At 43.8% G+C, this 24,608-nt stretch overlaps 1 protein-coding gene across 2 annotated transcripts in view; it reads left to right on the top strand.

The window, feature by feature from the left end:
* The window catches only part of TCF7L1 (transcription factor 7 like 1), a 41,461-nt gene extending 17,503 nt beyond the window's left edge, over positions 1–23,958 (top strand). The window contains exons 4-12 of one of the 2 annotated variants that reach the window (XM_075272986.1): positions 14,005–14,088; positions 18,272–18,404; positions 18,485–18,587; positions 18,700–18,783; positions 18,893–19,036; positions 20,079–20,238; positions 20,320–20,427; positions 20,753–20,801; positions 22,322–23,958. In XM_075272986.1, coding sequence (XP_075129087.1) covers positions 14,005–14,088; positions 18,272–18,404; positions 18,485–18,587; positions 18,700–18,783; positions 18,893–19,036; positions 20,079–20,238; positions 20,320–20,427; positions 20,753–20,801; positions 22,322–22,728 — 1,272 coding nt within the window. In that variant the 3' untranslated portion in view covers positions 22,729–23,958. Of the gene's footprint in view, positions 1–14,004; positions 14,089–18,271; positions 18,405–18,484; positions 18,588–18,699; positions 18,784–18,892; positions 19,037–20,078; positions 20,239–20,319; positions 20,428–20,752; positions 20,802–22,315 lie in introns of both variants that reach the window. The other variant, XM_075272985.1, reaches the window with a different exon arrangement.
* Positions 23,959–24,608: the final 650 nt, after the last annotated feature.

Below are 24,608 nucleotides of genomic sequence, written 5' to 3'. Positions count from 1 at the left end.
GCAAGGGCACATCTGGCTCGTATTATTTTGGGGAATGAGCGTCTTGGAGGGGGGCTGTGAGCGTATGCATGAGGTGGGGGCTGAAGGAGGGGGGGTCCTTAATTATGATTCCCATGCAGTAAAATCCAGCTGCGCTCATAACTTTCTCTGTTTTGTTTAACCCTCTCTGAGTGCTACCTTTTTACAGCATAATGTTGTCCAATGGAGAATATATGTGGAATCCACATTCGCTGTAGCTATTCCTATTGTCTTGTAGAAGCGGATGGTAATTGCGAAGGTAGGTTTGGCGGACACTATGGCACAATGTTGGGCATACTTGGCAACTCTACGCCAGGCACAAGTGTGGACAACTCCGTCCTTTGAAAGAAGTGCCCCATTATCGCCATACAGCTTATATAGAGAAGGACTTCACGAGGAATATGGTTGGAGATGCTACAGTGAAATTGTGGGTTTGACCCAAGACTATTGGGTTATTAGGTTCGCTCTGCAATTCCCTTGTAGAGCGACAGCTCTGTAGCTTAGCACAGCTGTATAATTCACGTGCTGCATGGGTACAAGTCTCCATATGGCATCCAGTTGGCCCAGGAAGTATGCCTATGAGCCCTGTGTAATTTCACACCAGTCGGTGGTGGGAGGTGGAGTACAGGGTTCTGGGATAATTGACACCTCAGGGGCAGCTGTTAAACCGCTCTCCCTTCTTTACACTCCTCATACTTACACCCCACTCTGAACCCCATCAACTCCCAGTCTTAATTGTAGACCAGAAGCATTTGGCCCTAGAATACCCCCCCCCCCCCCCCTCCTCTATGCGCCCTTACACCAGCTGTGTCCGTTCTAGGGGTGATGAGGACAGGGATCTTGTTCCTAAACCGTGGACATATAAACTGATTTATTGAGTGACAAGAGGAAGTGGTGAACATTTCTTACCATAGACCCAAGTTCCAGGTGACCATAAATAGACCAGGGCCTAGGGTGAAATGCAAGATGCAAAGATATTTGACCTCTGCTGGTAACCTTTGCTTTCTTTTTTATTGCTTTAATATATGTTGGACCTATCGGTACAATGTGACAGATCGCAGTTAACCATTTTGTTTCTTCTTGGTGACACCATTAAGTTCAGATCATGGACTTGTTGGTCCGATTAAGCAGTTATTTTATTTTTGTTCTTGGTTTGCGATTGATCTCCAACTTATTCCGAAAATGATAAAGGAATATTCTATAATGGAGAGCCCTGGTAGGATTATAGGTTGGACTTGATGGACACGGGGCTTTGTCCAACATTACCAACGATCTTACTGTGGTTCCTTGGAAGTTCGAGAAGAGCGGGAGTGGTTTGTCAGAAAATATTCCTGGTAAATAGATTAGAGGGTAAATTAGATTTCTTTCTCATGTGCATGGTGGGGTAAGAACAACATTGGGGCAATGGGTTGGATTGGGAAGGGGGTGGGTGATTTGATGTGACACAATTGACTCAGTGTTAAGAGTCTGATGGAGTATATTGCAGAGATGCAGATGGAAGAGTTAGCGGAGAACAGGAAGTGGGGATATTGGAGGGAAGCATTAAATAGCGTGAACAGCTACGGGGCATTTTCTGAATGATGGGGTTCAGATTTCAGTTTCGAGAGAACACCAGAGCGGAAGTGGCCCCCTCCTCTCCCTTCTCAATAGACCCTACTAATAACTTCTAGGAGTTTTAAGTGGTCTGCATTATATTGTGAAAGCCATTAACCCCTGCAGAGCTAGGGGTTAAAGGGTTAATATTCCCATTTGGAGACAGAGAAGATGCTTGCATGGTTAAGAAGTTCACTTCATTTATTCTGCACACGTGTTTACGCTCATATTTCACCCATATAGTGAAAGACTAGCGTCATTGGAGTATTAGATGGGCCGCTTATCATAAAGGAAGGGGGGGGGGGGAACCCAATCTGCTTATTTATGTATTTTGTGCTGTCACCCCTGTGCCTAGTACAGGCTAGACGGTAACATAACACTTGTTTTCATTGCTTCTCAATATTTTTTTTTTTTTTTTTGCAGTGTTTCACAAGGTTTTATACCTCTGTTAACTGTTTATATGCTCTTCATCAGGCCTAAATGTCTCTCTCTGGGCAGGTTCACACCTGCGCCCGATCTCTGCTTTGTGGGTTTTCGTCTTCTGCCCGAGAAACTGAACAGAAGACGGAAAACTGGAGATCAGTTTTCCAACCCATTCAAGTGAATGGATTTGCAAAGTGTCCGCCCATGAGCGTCTTGTGCCTCTCTGGCGAAACCGAGTTTTTATTTTTTTATTTTACTGGACACAGTTGGACATGCAGGACTTTGTCTGATTAAAAAAACTGATTTTGCTTTGGAGAGGCACAAGACATTCACGGGTGGATACTTTGCCAACCCATTCAAGTGAATGGGTTTGAAAACTGACCGCCGGGTTTCCGTCTCCTGTCCAGTTTCTCGGGTAGAAGACTGAAATCCACAAAACGGAGACCGGGTGCAGGTGTGAACCCGCCCTGATAGTGACGCCCAGGACAATCTTTTCTTTTATTATCCTTTGCATACCACTTGTACCACATATCATACTACAATAGTGTCTTAAACCGGACATGTCCGGCTTTCATTTCATTCCCCATAATGTTGCTATATTCTTAAACTGTGTTGTCCCATCCCTCCTGACGAATAGGTTGACAACTGGGCGTTACTAGTTGTGAGTCCCTGCACACTCTGACACTGTCCAATCAGTGCTATCAGTATTGAAGGGGTGGGAATGGTAACACCCACTTGACAAATTATTCATAAATATTTAGGAGGAAAAGATGCTCCAGAATAATTTTATGAACAGTAAAAGTATGTGCTAAAACAGATGTCTGGAGTGATGAAGGATCTTTCCTGAGATGGCTTATTACACCTGATGTACCAGATCTGTGGAGTATGAGGACAAAACCAAAGATTCAGCCTCCAAATTTTTATTTTTATTTTTTTCCACAGCTTGATTCCAAATCTGTCTCCGTCATGATGACTGACAGAATATACCGAAAGCTAATGGTTGAATTCTTATGAAAATAAATAAGCAGCCGGCCATGACTCCAACTACACAATATCAATAACTGGATAATAAAATTTAAAATAATTTGTATAATAAAGTCTGTAACTTTTTTTCAGACTCCACCCAAAACTGATCCCAAATCCTTGACGGTCTCTACCGCCCTATGGTACACTTATCCCAATGGTTTATTGCTATATACAGACTCAGTGTAACACATAGTGGGGCACACATTTTGGATATGATGAATTGCAGTATTGGAGGCCTGCTAGGCTGCGCAGCAAATTTCGAGATGACTTTTTAGCCATATTTTTATACCCAAACTATCTTCATATGTAATGGGGAAAATATTGACCTTGTTTGTTATGGAACATTAGAAAATAATACAAAGTTGTGGAAACCTCTATAAAACCCCAAATGACCACCTCCTCATGCGGAGCATTCCTCTCCCTCCCTACATGCACGCTCTCTATTTCTTCCTTTTTACTAATGGTTCCTATTGTGTCTCCCCGAAGAAGTGTCTGCTTCTCTTGTGAATAGGCCTCGTTTCCATGGGAACTCAAGCCAAAGGCCTGGTTGACCTATAACCCCTTGATTGCAATAACCCCCCCCCCCCCCCAATCTGATTGTGCGGAGAATCGTGCATATCATTTAACGCTCTGTGCGCCTTACATGTATAGGCCTCCTTATACAAGGCCAATTCAAAATGGCTTCTTCTGTCAGCGGACAGATCTATAAACTATATTCGTATCTTTACAGATGACTTGTCCAACCGTACGTGTCCTATTGTGTTTGTTAACCATATAGAATTGGTTAAAGTCACTTTTTTTTGACCCACTTCTATGTTTTTCTTGCTCCTAAGGCATGTTGCCCTGGTGCCCCCTCCCCATGCTAGGGCTCCCATGAGCTCAGCCTGTACATTCCTCCCTATAACTGGATTTGCAGCTGTTTTAAGAAGGGAGAAAAAGAAGAAAAAAAAACTTGCATGAGAAATCCTAAACAGCTTGTCCTGCTGTCAGGAGAGAAGGGAGGGGGTAAAATGGAGATGGAAGGGGTGCAAGTGAGGTAGGGAGAGGGATGAAGTGACCTAGGACTAGGAGGGGAAATGAGGAGCCCGTAAAGTGGGCCTCCGCTATGCAGCTAGTAGATTGCAAGCTCTTCTGCAGCTGGGCCAAGGCTCGACCATTCAGTCTATTGTCTCCAGTTTTTTTTTGTTTTGTTTTCTTCGTTTTGCTCTCCTTGTGCCATTTCCCTCTCCCTCCTCTTCTTCTCTGCAGCTGCGTTCTGTCCTTTTCCAGCTCTAGGAATGCTGCAGATATTTCATCTCCGAGACATGTTTTATATCCAGAGGAGAAACTTCACTGAGCACAGAAAGGAGGATCCCGATGAAACATGAATTGGACCAAGATAGTATCTTTGTGTATGTCCATAAATTATGTCTTAAGATGTCTTTCAGGCAGGTTAGTGGAAGGAATATTTCAGTGGACCCTGGGTCTGCGATATATCTGTATAAAATGATGAAATTTTCCTTTACAATTCTTCAATTTCGATGCACTATATCGGAACTGGGCACCTTCCAGAATACATTCTTGTACAAGCGGGGGGCTTAAATACGTTGTAGGTCTGGTCATCTATATGGGTGGCACTCTGTACGTAAGGGAGGATTTGTCATTGTCCATTCATACAGGGCCAAAATGGATGTGTTCTGGATTAAAGGGGCACTGTGGTTTCTCACAAGGCCTGGAATTTGGAGAGAATCAAAGGAAATCTAAATAAAAAATTAAAAAAAATTAAAAAAATCATGGGCCTACTTCTTCCATGTGAATCTCAGAACGTGCACACTGTATCCAAGACCCTGTTAGTCACTTTTTTCCCTTTGGTCACCACTTTACGCGCTAGTCATCTATGAATATGCGTCTTGAAGATAACTTGTCAGGATTACCAAAGACCGTTCTGTAAAGGAATGAATTATGGGATACTAGTAATACTATGAATCGGAGCCAATTTGTATTCACACTCGGCTGAGCCAACTATGAGTTATTGCAGCCTTCATGTTACAGCCTGTTGTATGAATTCGCATGTCCATGTAACTTTGGGAGGACTCATATACTGCACTATAAAACTACATTAATGTGTCAATTAAAAAATTGCCTTATAACAGCTACATAGGCCTCGTTCTTACAGCAGAGCTTTACGTATCTATACTGTGGACCTCTTTCTCAAATTGAACACAGTATGGGCCCACAGGTATCCTATTTACCATATGGGCATGTACCACATATTGAGCAAGTTTGGCAGAATATCTTCTATTTCCGGACTTTTGTGCATGTTGGTTTCCATTATGTTTGGGTAAATTGCACAGATCTGGCAGTCATTCTGACTTGTGACTATTACCTGTTATTCTGAAAAAAATTGCGACCTGTGTTTTACCTGAATGGGAGGCTACTTGCCCTCAGGACCTTTTTTGTGAATGTGGGTGGACTGGTTACATGAGATGGTTTATTCATGGGATAGTATTACTTCATCATTGTGTGTATAGCCCACATGCCCCATGGCCTTTCTGACTGCCGGGTCAATATAATATCATGGGAACCTCCGGATTTACTAGCATTCATTAACATGTTCAAGACTAGGTCCACGAGCTGACCCTAGAACTGGGGTCTTCCTGGCCTATGGAAAGGTTTCCACTTCATCAGGTCAACGGCTTGGATGTTGTAACGAAGATAACTTTTTTTTCTTAAAAATTACATGTAGACCAAAGCTTACATTTTAACACTTTGCAATAGTGGTGTTTTTTTGTTTTGTTTTTTTTTCTGGCTCATGCTAATTTAATGAGGCACAATCACAAGACTCTCACAGCGCGGACCAGATGACCCTTTGCACCAGTTCATGTACTGTATATATGAATACTGCTTGTTTAAGGGAATTTCTAACTCTTCCACTGCTCGTATGACCAACTTACTTAATCCTGTATTACATCTACTGTTTCTCTGTTCATGAATTGACCATAGGAGTTGTAATATGGCCATAACTATAGGAGTTGCAGAGTTTAGCACTGGCCCTGGTGTCTGAAGGAAACTTTGTTGAGGCACAGGAACATCAAGTAAAGGTGGCTGTATACCTTAAATGGCTGTCGCCCAAAATGGGTATTCCTCGCAACTCCTCAGTACACATGCATGCTTGGCTTAGCTGAGTGTGCAAGTGTTCTGAATGAGCAGAGGGTAGTAAGCCATTGCCAGACACTTCTGCCAGTGGATGCTTTTGTTCTCAGGGATGTTGAAGTTTACATTGTTTGGGAGAGTCGGGACACCCTCATACACATCAGTAGGTTGGTCAACATGTATGGACTATGTATGGGCCGCACGTTCAAGTTGACCCATGATGTATACGGGTTCCAGGGGTTTTGAGTATGGAAATGAGATACGTTTAGATATACAGTATACCATACCATTTGTGCATGGTAATGTTGGGGAGAGGGGCTGCACTAATCTTTGTGCAAGGTGTAATCCCTCTGGAATGAGCTGTGTTTGCTCACCTTGTTTTCTTAGTTAAGATGGGAGAGGGGCGGGAGGAATCTGAAGTAGGGGGGTATACAGCTAGATCATTAGGCCTTGTCCCTGTGTTACCGTCCCACCCTCTCAGGACTATTTTACATTGGTTTCCTGGGAATGTGGGGCTGAGGCGCTATGTGCGTTGACCCTTGAAGTGAAGGACCATGTGACCTCATGTGTATTGTTTGTCTCTCTCACGATTTAGACATGTTCATTCAGGTACAAAACCCAACTCTGGGAAAGGAAGCATTGTCCTGGACTCTTAATAAAGAGTCACAATTGTCACAGCTCTGTATAATCTTAATTATGGCGGCTGCAATGGCTGATGGATATATTGACGATGTGACGGGCTTTGCCCACTAGTTTCCTCATGGTTTGACTAGCCCGTCCTGGTACCTTGCAAATCTAGTTGCTTATTTTGGTCCCGTTCTGTAAAGCAACAAGGTGTATACAACCAAAAGAAGTCTCAATTTCTTTAAGTATTTCTGGAGGATCTTAGAATTTCATATAATATTGATCATAGGAGACCTCTTTCTAGAAATCCCGTTCATGTTCCTGTTGAAGAAATCTTTAGTCGTTCGTTCCTTAACCTGAAATGGCTGCCTACAGGGAACAATAGCGTCTATTCAGGCTACATGATAAATGGAGTTTAGATAGACTGTAGGTTTGTCTTCTCTTAATCCGCACTGCAGTTTCTTGGTGGCTTTTCCAGCAGCCTACAGACACCCTTCCGGGCCTGCCAGAGTGAGGGTTAACACTGTCCTCCTCTGTTTGAGCTGTAAGGAGGGGTCTGGGGTTCCCTGTTTGTATTTTTGTCTCTTTGCCAGATTTGGGGACTCCCCCTCTCTACCCGGTACTCTTTCATCCAGCGCTCTGTAAGCCGCATCAAAGGCTGTGCCGGAGGAAACATCACCATGAGTGGGGTCAGGGGAAGGCTGTCTGCAATCCCAAATACAGCCCCGCCACCTTGCACTTGGCTTGTACCGAGAGTACACTGCTTTTTATAGCTTGGGGAAAAATAGATGAGAACATTTCGAGGAGTTATTTCGGTGCCTGTGTTAGTTAGCCCGTGACCTCTGGTTATTGATTTCGGACTCTTTCGTATGCGCTTTAGACTGAGTCCTTATACTGCTTGGAGTATTCTTGGTTCCCATATGTATGGATCTGTGCTCAGATTCATGGGCTTAGGCTTTTACTCTCATTCTTCCTCTAGGATATGTGAGCAGTTAGTATGCTATACCAAACATTAATGCTATACAGGACCCTATATGCCAAAGTGACCCTGAAAGCCGGTGGAATATCCTTTGGAGACTACAACTGGGCAAGGATTCCTGCTGGCACCAGCACCAAGAAGTAAGGGGGCGACAAGAACAGCTGCGTACTCTGCTCATCCCTGGATAATGGGATGGTTGGATCCTGGGTACTCTTCCAATTTGGCCTATCTACATCTGCTACACCAGGACGTTCTACGGGCCCATCATCCATTATGCTGTACATGGTTAATCTTCTGGGGTGTACATTGTTGCGCCATGATAGAAGTCTGAATTTGAGCATAAAAAAAAAAAAAATGGCATTCTTCTTGGTGTATCCATAGACTTTAGCAGATCCACAACCGTATATTTTTGACTATTTTTGACCTGATTAACAATGCCATATGTTTTATTACAAGGCGGAAATCCATTGTCTACTGCGTTATTCTGTACTCAAACAAAAATACACTTTTTTGAACCCTTTTTTAGTGTATTTTTTAACAGTGAAGAGAATCCAATAATCTATTTTTTTTTATTTTTTTACTTTTTTTTTTGTCAAATAAAATAAGTTTTAACACTCTCCTATGACTTTTTCCTTACTTTCATGAAAGAAAAAGATCTTTTTTATGAAACTTTTTCAGATATATGCATCAAGTTAGGAGGGATAAAAAAAAATCCTTTTTTCAGTTTTTGGCATATGCTATACATTGTGTGTGTGTGTGTGTGTGTGAAAAATAAAATAAATATATATATTATATAAACAATTTGATGTGAATAGGGCTTTATTTCAGTGATTATACTGTTGATTCGAGATCCAAAGGGCCGCATTACAAGGAAGGAGAGCTGTGGGCTACTTCTATCTAGCTGAAGGGCCCCAGGCCAAAGACCTCCAATGGTGACTTTTAGGCCTGTCACCGGGACTCTTCAGAAAATGATGCATTATAGAGAACTTTGACTCCTGTTGTTACAATTTCATCACCTTAAAGCAGGAGTAGGGAATGTACGACTCTCCAACTGTTGAAAAACTACAACTCCCAGCATGCATACTTGTTCTGCTGTTCTTGGAACTCCCATGGAAGTGAATGGAGCATGATGGGAGTTGTAGTTTCACAGCAGCTGGAGAGTCGAAGGTTCCCTATCCCTACCTTAAAGGGATCTTGTCACATTGCACATGCAATACGATCTATAAGTAGCATGAGGAAGAGCTGGGCAGCTTTTTCTATGCTTAGGAGTCCAGTGGGCGGTCTCTTGATAACTATATCAGTGGTTAGCACTGTACCATTTGCAGCACTGGAGTCCCGGGTTCGATTCCAACAAAGGGCAGTATCTGCATGGAGTTTGTATGCCTTTCTCACTTTTATATGGATTTCCTCCAGATACTCTTGGAGCTAGTAAAGAAGAGAAATGAAGTCTATCTTATTGAGTGGTGCCGCCCACTGGACTCCTGTCATTGAATATGTATAACCAGAATGAACGATTGTATTGGCCGTGTGTGGCTGCATCTGCTCCGCAATCTTCTGTGCAGCCATGGACCCACTTCCATGTAACGTGTATGGCCGCCATGTAATAAGCCACCGAATAGCCAACCTATGATCCTGAAATATGGCCCTGTGTGTATAAAGGCTTGTGTGCTTCCCAGTAGCAGTTCTGTAATGGAGTTTGTCGGCGACTATTACGATGTCCGTTTAGTAATGTGGCCACCAGTGATGGGACTACTTTCCTTTCTACAGCCTGCCCTGGAATGGCCCTCCAGGGAGCGCACATATTACAACTTTTAGGAAGACTTAGCAGCATATAGCAGCTTTGTGTAACTGCATCCCCTCCCTGAGTCTCCCTCACTCTCTCTCTCTCTTTTTTCCACAGCTATAGGTCTAGGCCCAGCCAAAGTAAACATCCCCAGGGCAGCAGTGACTGGGAGACTGTGCCACTGATGGGGGGTGGGGGTGAGGAGGCGGGCAGAGAGCAGGGGATGGGGGGGTGGGGGGTGGGAGGGGAAACATTCCTGCAGGCTATAGCAAAGAAAACAATTCGGCATTAAGAAATCTGTCTGCATGTTACTGTCTGTATAGCTGTGTCTGTTTACGCGCAGAGCACTGCTGGTTCCTGTGTGCAAATATCCACCAGTGCACGGGGAAAAGTGCAGATGTATTCGCCTTTGTTTGCCGTTTCACTTAATATTTACACAATTTCTACTTGGGACACAAGTTTGCACTGCTTGCAATTTTTGGCACACAAAATGGAGATTCTTGTGTGCTCTCGATAAATTACGTGCATTGCTTTAAGGTCAATGCAAACAGATGTAGCAGAGCCGACTTGGTTATTCGTTTCTGTAGTGCGTTACAATAAGTCACCGTTATAACTCCACACGTTTACCTGTTGACTTATGTAAAGCGTGTTCTATGGCACAGCTCGATGTAATATACAGTATAATAATCTCAGCCTTGCTGTCCCTGTTCCAAAACATATAGTATAATTACAATAGGGAAGCGTTTCCTCCAGCTGGCGATATGTGCAATAGAAATGTATTTGGCTTAGGACAGGAATTTTAATATGTTAAAAAAATCTAATCTTATTGATAATGCGTCATGATACTACGAGGAGTTGCAGCAAAGGACAACGTTAGGGCTGGTCTTACACGACCGTAGTGGTTTTTGCGGTCTGAAATTTGCTGATCAGCAACACTAAATTTCACTCCAAAAAGTAATTCCGCAGACGTCTGTTTCCAGCTGCGCCCATAGAGTTCTGTGGGACAGTCTGTGCCGTGCCGTGATGTCCAGGACTTTGTGGACCTGCGGTATTTAGTGTGGACCTCGGTCACAGCACGACACACCATGGATAAAATATCCAGTGGTGTAAGGCCGCACTAAATACAATGTGTCTGCAATTGAGAACCCACAATTGTGGACCATTTACGGGCTAAACTTACTGTTGTGTAAGACCAGCCTAACTCTGCTGTGCCCATGTGAATGGCCACGGTTGGCTTTGTAAAGGAGTAAACAAAAATTTCCGGCACTCTATGAATGTGCTTCCAAAGTGAATTTTATTCCGACAAATAAATGTTTCGGTCTGAAAGACCTTCCTCAGTACATCGGTAGGAAGAAATAGGAAGCCAAATAGAATGGATAGGGAATCCTGGTGGGTGATGTGGTGGTGTGTGGCTTTGTAAGGGGTAATCCACATAGGACATGGGAAATTGGGTTATTTTCCAATATTCTGCATAAAAAAAAATAAATCCAAAGTGGGGTCGTTTTTGTTGCAGAACACACGTGTCACTTGAAGGCCATTACAAAAAAGTTTGCCGCATAGTGTGTGCTAGGCGCCAAATTTCATCCATAGATCATTGCGGGCTTGCTATCAGCATATAACAGGCTGCGTGTACATCTAGCGGGAATGTACCCTTAAACTGGCAAATATTTTGCACAATATGACCAAAAAATTATCCCCTGTGGTATTGCCAAATCTATTAGGGCCCGTTCACACGGGCACAGAGGGGGCGGATTATGGCGCGTAATCCACGTCATAGTCCACCTCCTCACAATGGTGGTCTAGGGAGACCGTCCGGCTACTTTTTTCCGTGAGTGGGAAGCCGCAACAGTCGTGGCAAGCGGGTTTTGACCCGAGAGTGACACGGCTCCCCGCATCACTTTCTGTGCCTATCCCCCCCCCCCCCCTTGTGAACTTAGCCTTAGACATGACCCACTGGCCCTAAGATGAATACTGCATAGTGTAAGGCTGGTCTTACACGACTGTAGTGGTTTTTGCGGTCCGCAATTTACTGATCAGGAACACTGAATTTCATTCCAAAAAGTCAGTGTCCAGCTGTATGCGCCCATAGAGTTCTATGGGACAGTCCGTACACGACACACCGCGGTGGTGTAAGGCTGGTCTTACACGACCGTAATGCTTTTACGGTCCGCATGTTGCTGATCATCAACATAAACTTCGCAGATGCCCGTAAACTGCCACACTCGCCCATGGAGTTCTACGGGCGAGTCCGTGCAGTGCCATGAATTGCGGCCATTACGGACATGTTCTAAAAAGTGCAGACCTTGGTTGCGGCCTGGCCACACCACGGATAAAATATCCGGTGATGTAAGAGGCCGTATTGAGTATGTGTCGGCAATTGAAAACCCTCAATTGCGGACCATTTGCGGTCTTAAATTACGGTCGTGTAAGACCAGCCTAAGAGGCCGCACTGAATACAATGTGTCCGCAGTCAAGAATCCACAATTGCGGACCATTTGCAGACTAAACTTGCTGTCTTGTAAGACCAGCCTAAGTAGTAATTGATATTGTATGTAAACTCGCTCATCCCTAGTTATCTGCGACCAGCTAGACATGGCGAATTCTGTACGACGACTACTCCTTTATCGCAGGAACTATCCCATTAAGCTTTTTTAGCCCCTTCCCCTTCTTGAGATATCTGCTTATCTGTCTGTATGGCAGAGGGTTTAAAATTGGAAAGTAAGGAGGGGGGGGAAGTATGTCGGCGGAGGTCTATGGGGGCGACAATGCCATTTCTCTGCTTGAGTTCTGGAAATTGTCATGAGGAACAATAAGGACATTTCCTGCTGGATTCCAGTCACTCTGCGGGCCTGCAGAAACCTCTCCCCCCACCAAAAAAAAAAACACCCACACAGCAGTCTCCGGGGTGGGGGCAGGCCTGGCACTCGGCGTGCCTCGTCTTCGCTGGGCATGGGCACTTTTTCTCCATATTTTTGTTCCAGTCCTCCCAAGCATGGAAAGGTTAATACACTTTAGCAGCTTGTGCTGGAAGGAGGCTGTTATGTGGTGGCTGCTGTGAGGAGAACAAGGTCTCCAGTCACTTAGTATGAAGTGGAATCTCACAGCTGGACCTTGTCTTGCTCTCTGTTGGTTTTACTGCCCCAGTTTTCTTTCTCCCATGTAAACATTCCCGGGATCCTCCAGGATTTATATCTGCCCATGCAGGCAGTTTCCTGCTACCCCCCTGCCCTACACCAAATCCCTAAATCCTCCCCAGCACTGGAGCATCTGTGGGAGGAGGACGGCTCACATTTCCTCCATACACTGCGAGCTGAGAGCTTTACAGCCAGCTAATTTGACAAATGGACTCTATCATTACCTCATTTTTTTTTTCTTTTGACAATATTACGTTTTTGAGTTTTTTTTTTCCCCTCTGAAAACTTTGTAAAAGTTCTGTCAGAAAACTTGCGCTTCGGTCTTTCTCAGTCAGTCTTACGTCCTCTTAACCCGATGTATAATACGACTACGATTACTTGCCATTGGGGAGCTGTATAGGTTTATGGACCCAAATTGTACCACCATATCGCTTCCTATTATCGGCCTTATGTATTGTACAGTACAGCCCCTGGCGGGTGTAAGATGTCTTTCACCATTCACACAATGTGCCTTTTTTATTTTTTCCCCTGCACCATGTGAATTCACCTACAGTGACTACTGTTTACATACATGTAGTCGTAAATGCCACATACTTCCATATAGAACAATCTGAACATATCCTAGTAACTTTTTTGCTTTTACAGCCGGCGAAAATGGCGCCATCTAGATGGTCTTGAGAACAATTACACCAGTTGTTTGTTTATTTTAATTTTTAAAACTTTGCGTTTTTTATATTGTAAGGATCATACCCGACAATGTATTACATGGTATAAGAGAATATCAATACGGAGACTTAATACAGGGAAATACAACGTCCGTCATAGACCTTGAGTGCCCATAAAACAGTCATAGATTGTAAGCTCTTGCGAGCAGGGCCCTCAGTCCCATTGTGTGAAATGACGTTCTTTATGTATCTGTCTGTATTTGAACCCTACAAATTGTACAGCGCTGCGGAATATGTTGGCGCCATATAAATAAAATGTATTATTATTACGATTTTAGTGCCCACTTCTTCATAGATTGTAAGCTCTTGCGAGCAGGACCCTCAGTCCCATTTTGTGAATTGACTAATCCTTTGTAATGTGTGGTTGTTGTTTTTTTGTTTGTTTGTTTGTTTTTTGTCTGTACTTGAACCCTACAATCTGCTCAATATCTTGGCGTTTTTTAATTAAAATGTATTAATATTATAATTATTATTTATATAGTCTTTTATTTTATAATTCGTAATTAGTATTTTATTTCAAATCTTTCGATTTGTCTTCAAATAATTTTTTATTTTCTGTTTTTACAGTATTTGCAGATGAAATGGCCTCTCTTAGAAGCCCCCAGTACAGCCGGCTTAAAGGATGCCAGGTCGCCATCACCCGCACACTTGGTGAGGATTTCCTAAATTTTTCAGATTATTGATTGGTATGTCTATAGTTTGGTGTTAGAATAGCCCTGCAATAAATAAAAAAATAAAAATCAGTGTTGTGTGTCCAATCCTTGCCTAGTCATGATAAGTAGGTTGACTGATCGGAAATCGGATTTTAAAATCGATCCTGAAATCTTAAGATCGGCTCAACCCTAGTCATAAGTCATATGGTATTGGCATAAAGTCCAATTTCCGCCCAAGAAATCCTAATCACAATTTCTTTAGGCAACCAACATTGCAGAATTTTATACATACAGATTTTTTTGATATGGAAAATACACATGACCCCCCCTTGGTACTACTTAGAGATTTGTGTTACCAGAAATCTGACACCTCCTTGGAAACAAAGAACCATTGAAATGTTGTCACCAATCCATTCATACATCTCTAAGCTTTCTATAAATCCCTCTTATTCGGGAAACTGGTAGCTCATATTCAGACTTTACCAATATGATCTTATGTCATGTGAAAGGGCCGCTGTGATGGAATTTGCCCTTAGGCACACGACTGTAGTTTGGTCTTTATACTATCCGTATTACTGATCCGTAATAACTGATACCATTTGGGACCATTCATTTCTATAAGCGCATACACGCAACCATCGTTTTTATGGATCTGTGTTGGGGCCATAGGACCGAGCCACCAAAATGTGGAGCAGGTGTCTTTGAGGCGTAGCCCTTCTACCCTTATGATGGAGGTCTATGAAAAGCAAGGACGTCACGGGGATGCCATCCATGTGCCATCCATTCCCCTGTACATGGATCTGCCTATGGTCATGTGCATGAAGCCTTAGGGTATGTTCACTCAGTTTTTTTGTAGGCTGAAAACAGATCTGCTTTGAGTTTTAGTAAGGGCGGTTTGACACCAGCGCCCGATCTCCGTTTTGCAGGTTTCCGTTTCCTGCCCAAGAAACTGGACAGGAGACGGAAACCGGCAGGCAGTTTTCAAACCCATTCTACAGCTCTCCGCGGGTTTTTTTTTTTTTTTTTTTTTTTTTTTTTTTAACTGGACACGGTTGAACATACAGGACTTTGTGTCTGGTAAAAAAAAATAAACTATTTCGTAGCGGAGAGCAGAAGACGCTCATGGATGCTCACCGGCGGACACTGAATGCCGGGTTTTCGTCTTCTGTCAGCAGAAGACGGAAACCTCAAAATGGAGATCGGGCGCTGGTGTGAACCCGCCCTGAACTGTTTTCGATGCAGTTTTCTACACAATGAGGTTTTTGGTGCTTTTTATAACTCCATCACAATGTGTAAACATGGAATTTTATTTTTTTTTCCCTATTTTGTGGAAAAATCAACTGGAGGAAAAAACTGCTACTGACTCCCATTGACATGAATAGAAGGTGTGTTTTTGAGGTGCATTCTGCCTCATCCTTAAAGTGGACCTCCAGCTTTAGAAAACATTTGACATGTTAGTGGTTTTGACAGTCTGGTGGTCTCAGCACCTAGAACCATACAGTCGAAAGGAGGAGGAGAACAAGTGCCCATCTGAGGGCTGTGCCCCTTTTGACATTGTCCTGCTCTCCTCGATTAGGAGTAGTTATCTGCCTGAGCCCCTAGAAGGGGCACCATGTTCAGCGGAGTACTCCTGTCCCATTGACTGTGTTCATCTCTGCTCAACACAGGGTTAGCAGTGTATGGGCTCCTAGAAGGTATAGGAATCCTAATATGCCCGGTTTGCTTCACCACCAGTGACTTTGACATGACAGTAGTTATTTGTTTTACTGTAGAGCGCCAACATATTCTGCAGCGGTTTTTCTGAAATCGAAGATTCACTTGGTATTAAGCAGGCCTTAGGTCCTTTTGGTCCTTATTTGCACCAACCATGAAAAACGTTTGTCGGAAAACAATAAGTGACTCTAGGTTCACACAATCATCGGCCTGTCTGTTGTTCTAGTCCATCGGAAGACCAGCGGCATAACTTGAAGGGGTGCAGAGGGGCCCAGGAGCCTTAGGGGGGCCATAAGCATTAGCATTAGTATTGAGATTGCAGCTTCCATCTGGCCCATAAGCCAAGGAGACCCACAGATTACCCCTAACCACACTAAGGTGGATTAAACTCCTTAGCACCCGTAACCATCACTATCAAGATTTTGCTGTAATGAAGAGGCAGGGGGCCCGCACAAAAAAAAAAAAAAAAAAATTGCATCAGGGCCCACAAGACTTTAGTTAAGCCACTGGTACGACCTGAAAAACGGAATGGTGGATAGCTAAGACAACAGTCACGTATGGAGCCCGACAGTCCCCATTAATCTTAAAGGGATATGTCTGGTGTCCGTTCTTCTAAACTGAAACTACAGGACTTTTTCATCTGGCGACTGGAGACTCCATTGGCGTGTGCGTCCAGATTCCAAAGTAGATATGAACATAGCTTTTTCTGAGTATATTCACATGTCTGTGTTTTTGCTTCTTCTATGGACAGAAAAACCGGTCAATTTATACAGATGTAAAATGGGTTGACGTCTGAGGTCAAGTGAATAAGGTCTTACAGGAGATGTTTCGGAAGGGTCACAGTAGGCTATTTCCTTTAGTATCCCAGTTGGTGGCGCCACTAACAACTGAGGCACTTTCAGCCATGTTTGCGTAGACCGTTCTTTATTTAGATTACATTCCTAATGCAGATGAGGAAAGTATTTTAATTATAGCGAGAGCGAAACCACAATGCTGGATATAAATCAATTGTCAGAAGATGATGGATTATGGCGAGGCGAGAGGCGCGATGATCTGTAATTGAGGCTGAGTACACTGACTGATTGTATGCACTGACAGGGTAGACATGGAGTCATGCTGGGTCTTGCTGCACACCATGCACATACACACGCATGCTTGCATAGCTTTACACGCTCACTCATGCTTGCATCTGTGTGTGTAAAATGTGTTTCTCGTCACACACGAGTCCTCTTTTGTTCCTCCTTTGTATACCTGCATTAGCACCTGGATTCCTGTCTATTCTGTAAGCATTAAGTCTTTCAGCAAAGAGCTGAGCTGCTACTTAATGTAGGAGAGGGGGTAGAAGAATGGTTTAAGGGTGAGGCCCGACCTGCTCGGTGTCTGCCTCCTAAATACTAATTGAACCTTAATGGGGCTCTGCTAAGGGGGAAAGTCCTGCAGATGGAGTAGATTACATGTGTTTGTCACAGGCTGCGTTAAACCGCAAGTGGTGACTCTGCCAATAAACCCAACACCCACCATTGTGTTCAGAATAAACGGGCGCAGATGCGTCCTAAAAGGCAAATCTAACTATATATGGAATAATATGGTCCTTGGTCCCATGCCGCTGCATAGCTTGCCATTCTGGACACTAGAAAAGCTGGGTGACTCTTATTTAGACAATCGATTTTTCATTTCGGATGCCAGACTTGTCATATGGTTTAAGATCATTGTTTGGTTTTGTCATGCAGGAGCCTGGGAAAGCTGGATGTCTTTTTCCAGAAATTAAAAATAATTTGTATGTGTTTGTATGTATCCCCACAAATTGAAGGGGAGCAGCGGAGCGCTGCACATAGTTGTGGCTGTCCTGGGTATTGCAGCATTGTCCTAGTCAAAATGATAGAGTAACGGCAGTGATGTGACAAATGTAAAGGGCTACAGGGTGCTCTCCTTTTAAAGATGGCTTTTCCTTACCTCCACTGACTCCAACTCTGCGTCTTTTACTGACTCCAACTCAGTCCCCACCGTTCCAAAGTAATCAGTCATGGGTTTCAGCACCACCAGATATGTTGAACAGGCTGTCGATCAGGTGGGCGGTCCTAGGCTGAGCAGACTGTCAAGAACCGCCCACCTGACAAAGAGCCCAATCGACATATCTTGTGCTGAAGCAAGCAGCACAGATTGCTCAGGTATGGTGGGGACTGGGAAAAATTTGCAACTGCCCCTGAGTCAGTGGAGCAGCCCCTTATTAAAGTATGCATGAATTTAAGCATCCGACATTCAGGGGTGCAGAGAGCCTAAGGATCAGTATTAAACAGCCGGGACCTCCTATAGTTTTCAGATTTAACTATATATTGTGAATATAACGTGAAGAAAAAAACTTATTAAATATGTATATTAAATGAATTGAATCCATAGTAACTTATGCAGTGTAAACCACGTGTATGAAATTCGTCACTCTAATTCATTTCTTTTTTTTTCTCCCTTAGTCAAACAAGGTGCCAGTTGTCCAGCACCCCCATCACATGCACCCTTTAACACCCCTCATCACCTACAGCAATGACCGCTTCTCGCCCGGGACCCCTCCTGGACATTTGTCACCTGAAATCGATCCAAAGACCGGTAAGACTGTTACCATATTGTCTATCTAGGTTAGTTTTCTTTCTGTTTCAGTATAATCCACTAAGCTGTTATGTTTACAGGAATCCCACGCCCGCCACATCCGTCAGAGCTTTCTCCATATTACCCGTTGTCACCCGGAGCTGTGGGGCAGATTCCTCATCCCTTGGGATGGCTGGTCCCACAGTAAGTGTTTTATTAGTAATGGTGTATAGCCATATATTGTGATTCTGTACTATATTGCCGTATACTGTGTTTCTGTAGTAATAGTTTGTCTTATAGTCCATATTTGTCTCAGACAGGGCCAGCCTATGTACTCCATCCCTCCTGGCGGATTCAGGCACCCATATCCTGCACTGGCAATGAACGCCTCAATGTCCAGGTACGGCCTGTCCTATCTTCTCCTTCATTTATTTACACTTTTTGTTTTTTCTCCCCACAAAGTCTCACTATTCCATTTCTTACATAATATTTTAATATTTATTCTCCAGTTTGGTTTCCAGTCGCTTCTCTCCACACATGGTGCCCCCTCCTCACCACGGCTTGCATACCTCAGGTATCCCTCACCCTGCCATTGTCTCACCGGTTGTAAAGCAGGAGCCGTCCTCTGGAAACCTCAGTCCTAATCTTAACACGTGAGTCACTTTACTCAGGAATTGTATGTTGTGTCCCCTTGCAGCTTTCACCCCAATGGTCCTGTGTGTTTGGAATCTGCCATTTTTGTAGATTTATAACTTGTCGAATCACAAGGGATCCTGTTGTAGTGTCCACCAACAACCCGCTGCCATTTGTGCCTGGTATCAAGCGTTAAATTTCCCTGCTGTGTCCCCTCAGGGCATATGAAGCATTGCAAACTGCCCGTTGAAAATACTAAAAGCAAGGACTTGCCAGGTCCTCCAAAGAGACATGTCATGTTTTAGGGCTTGTTCACACAGGGCAAGAGGACAAGATTCTGACGCTGAATCCACCTCAGATTCTGCCCCCTCACAATAGAGGTCTATGTAGACCGCTAGCTTCCTTTTTTCCGTGAGTGGAATGTTACAGCTCATGTAAAAAAGAAACGAGCTGCCCTTTCTTCAGGCGGATTCCGCGGCTGAGTCAGCCCCGATGTCCGCCTTGCGACAGCACCCTACGGACTAGGCCCATTCATTTGAGCCTACTCTGGAGGGGGAAGCTGCGACTGTCGTGGCAGGTGCATTTTGGTCCATTTCTGATGCGGCTTCCCGAATCAGAATCAGGACCAAAATAAGCAGTCCCGTGCCCCATGTGAACGAGGTTGGTGCCCAAAATTTGATTCTCAGAGGGATACAGTAGTTTCCAAGTAGTGAAGTAAGGGTCCCAAACCGTCTTGTAGTATAAAGAAGAACTTCACGTTTATCAGTGTCAAAGGTTTTAATAGTATAGTCAAGTGAACGTTTTCGGTCCCATGGACCTTCATCAGACTCTGTTCAAATAGATGTAACAGTATTCCGTTAATATGGTAAATGTCAAGAGAGGAAAGGCACTCCAAACCAGTCTCCAGGAGACCGGACCGAGCCCGCAGTAAATACAGGAGATTGTTAGCAAAGTAACCACGTAATGTACCAGCGCAGGAGAAAAGCCAATGGCTGAGGAATGGCGCCATGGATCATTTTGCAGTCCTTATTTATTTTATTTTTTCCCACTTCTGTTCCTTAGGAAATCCAGCATGTCTGTTAAGAAAGAAGAAGAGAAGAAACCACATGTTAAAAAGCCGCTGAATGCCTTTATGCTGTACATGAAAGAGATGAGAGCCAAGGTTGTAGCAGAGTGCACACTGAAGGAGAGTGCGGCCATCAATCAGATCCTTGGTCGCCGGGTAAGTACCTGCTCCTTGTAGTTGGTAACACATGGACGGGTATGTTGTAGTAAGCAAAGTCTGACTGTGTGTTCTCCACAGTGGCACTCCTTATCACGGGAAGAACAGGCCAAGTACTACGAGCTAGCCAGGAAAGAGAGGCAGCTTCACTCCCAGCTCTACCCAACATGGTCTGCAAGAGACAACTATGTAAGTACGCGCTCATATCCAAAGCGGTTGGGTGCGGGCAGAAGGACCATCAAATGCTGGACTACCATTTTGTCAGCTGGGTCCAAATGTATTTGACAAGTTAGATAGTTTGTCGAAACCTGGAAGTGTAACCAACCACCAAAAACACTGCAAAACGTTGAAATATTGACAGTGGTATCTTCTACTTCATACCCTAGCCAAACTGTAGGCTACTTTACATTAGGCGGGACTATTTTTGTATAGCAGGTGCATTTTATTCAGCAGTGAATAGGGGGACATGTATATTCTGTATTAATTAATGAAAATCTTATCTTATCTTATGCAGGGCAAGAGAAAGAAGCGGAAGAGGGAGAAGCAGTCCCAGGAACCAGAAGGTATGGAGTGAGTTTAAGACCTACTTTCAGCAAATCTATGTAAAGAACGGGTGTAAAATTTTGCGTGGGTCCAACTACTTCTTGTATGTTTGTTTTTATAGTGGATGGTGCTTGGTTTTTCTGGTACACATCTCCAAATCCCATTACTTACCATAAATGGTATGCTGTAAGCTCCCTCTAGTGGCAACTGCTGCCTTAATTTAAAGGGGTTGTCTTATCAGAGCCCACAGTGATTGTTCTGGGTGCTGGTTTTGGTACATAAGGCTAAGAGTTACCAAGTGAGGCCACAGCCTTGATGCTGCAGGAAACATATAGTATTGCCTGATGTATAACTAGTTCACCAGAACAGGAGCCATTGGTACCAAGAAGCTATGTTGTAGGTCCTTGAAAGGGAACTGCTCTTTGTCATACAGGGGGCATATCTGTATTTATGGAGGAGATTTAGGTCTCTGCAGCAAGGGCGGAGCTAAATGGCGATTTAAGGCCGTAACACTTGCAAGACCGATGGATTGGTCTCTGGCTTGTGACATTGTGGATAATATAAGTCAATGGAGTCACGTTGCCACCCAGAGTTTGCTGTGACCATGACTATGTTGCAGGAAAATCAAGCACTGGTAGGCAACATGGTAATCTTCTGTTGCCCAACTGCTCTAGTAAGCCCAAATTGCCATGTAGTCTTAGCCTTAAAGGAGCGCTATCATTGGGAAAAGTCATTTATAGCTAAGCACATCCTTGCATAGCCTTTCTAAAGGCTATTTCACACCTACCTTTTGTATATAAATTGCCTAAGGAGTCTTTGAATAAGTCCAGTTTTATTCATATGCTAATTAGCCTGCACCCGGAAGTGTCTGTGAGCACCCGCTCTGCTATTCTCTGCCAGACCTCCGATGCACGGAGAAGGCTAATTAGCATATGAATAAAACTGGACTTATTCAAAGACTCCTGAGGCAATTTATATACAAAAGGTAGGTGTGGAATAGACTTTCTAAAGGCTATGCAAGGATGTGAGTAGCCAAAAATGACTTTTCCCAATGATAGAGCCCCTTTAAGCTAGAGAGTTTATATTACCCTTGGTTCTGCATCTGAGGGTGGCTCAGTACATACAGAGGGGCAATTTGGTGGCCCATACCAGGCTAAAATCCTACCATGTTTTTCATATACCGTCATTTAAGTACAGCAGTCCTGTACATCTTGTCAACTATGGGCAGTGGTTAGTACCGAGATCCTGGATTCAAATCCGACCAAGGACAACATCTGCAAGGAGTTTGTATGTTCTCCCGTGTTTGCTTTGGTTTACATTAGGTACTCCAGTTTCCTCCCACACTCCAAAGACATACTGATGGGGAAATTACATTGAGTAACCAATGACCATGTGAAGTGGATATTCACTGTCCACCTACTTGAATGCTCCCCTCAGCTCTGCACAAGGAGAACCTGTTTTTTGTATCTTCAAGTGTAGACTGTGTGTTGTTCACATTCCAGCTTCCAAATTTCTAAGCGTTCTTCTTTTTCAATTGCAGTTTCAAAACCCAAGAAGGTTTGTGTTCAGCATCTCCCTTCAGAGAAAACCTGCGACAGCCCGGCCTCATCCCATGGTAGCATGTTGGACTCGCCAGCAACACCCTCAGCCGCCCTTGCGTCTCCTGCGGCCCCTGCTGCTACACACTCTGAGCAAGCTCAGCCGCTGTCCCTCACAACCAAACCAGAAGCAAGAGCGCAGTTATCCCTCAGCCACTCTGCGGCCTTCCTGGCCTCCAAGTCTCCTCCGTCCTCCAGTCTGTCAGGGCACTTGTCATCCCCCGTAGGATCGCCTTTGCTTTCTCGTCCCATCCCACTCACATCCTCGGTATTGTCTCCACCCGGTGTCTTCCCGTTACCCCTCTTGCAGGCACAACCGCTTTCTTTGGTGACCAAATCCAGTGACTGACATGAGAAAATCCTATGGCTGGGATCCCGTTACAGAAAAGACATGAAAGGAGTTGTACTCTGCAGATCTGCACATACTCTGCTCTGCACTAGTATATGTATACTGCTTTGCAGATATGGATTTTGCTCTGCACTGATAGGGGTGTGTGTATATACATATAACGCTCTGCCAGTGGGGACCACTTTATCCTGCTCTGCCAATCTACTCTTCTGGCATGAACACTGCTTTGTGGATATGGACACCCCCGTGTAATGGTGCGGATATTTCAAGACGTTGGCTATAGAGGGCTTGCGTCACTTGACAAGTGACTCCTCTAATTGGGTGATACGCTGGGCTATAAAAGGAACCCCTTTACCAGTATGGTGGGCACACCCGGCTCACACATGCTCTGTATCGTGAAGGTGGATTTCAGATTTCACCTCCTTTCCAGTGTGCGACCACACAGCGCATCGGGCCACCAGTACAAGAACCGCACGCATTATTGGTCAATATTTGATCTTGCGGTTTTCCGCTTAACTCTGCAGAACGTATGACTTTATTTTATTTTTTTTGTTTTATTTTTCTTTAATGAAGTAAAAGTGGAAATAATAGGAAATAAATCCATGTATATTGTACATACAGATGTGCCCGGGTAGGGAAAATGGGGGTATGCATGTTTCCTTTTGTGGGAGGGTTTCCATTTTGTATATCCTAAGGAAAGTCAGGAGGAGCAAAAAAAAAAAAAGTCTTGGTCCCTTTAAGTGCTGGTCTTGGGGCAGCAAGCTATTATTTTATTTTTTGTTTTATTTTTTTTACCTATCTGGCATTCCCTGGGTTACTATCACCTATATATGTATTTTCTCTCCCACTTACTCTGAGGATTTTGTGTGTTTTTTGTTTGTTTTTTTTCGTTTTTGTTTTTTTTTTTCTCCACCTTTTCTTCTCCATTCCAGTCTTCTATACAGTTTTATGTATTTTTTTGTTTGTTTTTTTTAAATGGAAAAGAAAATTCTTGAAAAATGTGACTTTTTGTAACAAAATAGAAAATATATTGTGTTTTAAAATATGAGTATGTGCTTGTTTTCGGTACCGTGTGCAGAAGAGAAGGCTTGGGAGCAGGTAAACAGATGCAGGGTTGGGCCCCAGTACAGCGACATGACAAAGACCTGTGTTGAATGGAGACAACTGAAACCAAATAAAGCACATGAGCTGACTCTCTGAATCCTTAGTATTTGCACTATTGTGTATGATGAAACAAACACACATAATACTTACACTCTGCTTAACAAAAACTCTGGGAGCCCAGTAACCAACACTATAAAAAATGACTTGCAGCTCCATTGCCTCACTGTCTGTGAAATATTCACAAGAAAAACTTTGCTTGACCAGTCAGCATGCACCTTTTATTTCTCAACAATGGGATCGCGAATAAAAGCGGCATTGTGGTTAGTTCTATGGCCAAAGATCGCTTTCATAAACTTGCCCTATGAAGGGAGAGGAAGTGTGTATGCACAAGAGTTGCTCCATGGCAAACTACTCTTTGCTTCAAGGGGGAACCAAGGAAGGTTGGCCAGGTCTCCCGTTTCTCCCGTTCTTAATGGTTGGTTCCTCTAGGTTTTACAATTTCTAACATGTGGCCGCAGCCTCAAAGGGGTTTTGCAGGCTTATAAAAATAAACATGAGTAGCTGTGTGTGCGAATGCTTCCGGATGATGCCATCACAGCTCAGTACCTTGCTCCGCTTTGTGCTGCACCTTTGCTTTAATGCTGACAGGGCTTGCTGTGCTTGGAGATACCATGTAAAGGACAACCGTTTCCATGATTTTTCTCCATTCTTATAGACATCTACCTCTAATTATAACTGACTGCATGTCCCACTATTATGACAGTAATTCCAGCATT

Source organism: Leptodactylus fuscus, chromosome 5, assembly GCF_031893055.1.
Source record: "Leptodactylus fuscus isolate aLepFus1 chromosome 5, aLepFus1.hap2, whole genome shotgun sequence".
NCBI lineage: Eukaryota > Metazoa > Chordata > Amphibia > Anura > Leptodactylidae > Leptodactylus > Leptodactylus fuscus.
This window is presented reverse-complemented; position numbering and strand designations above follow the sequence as displayed.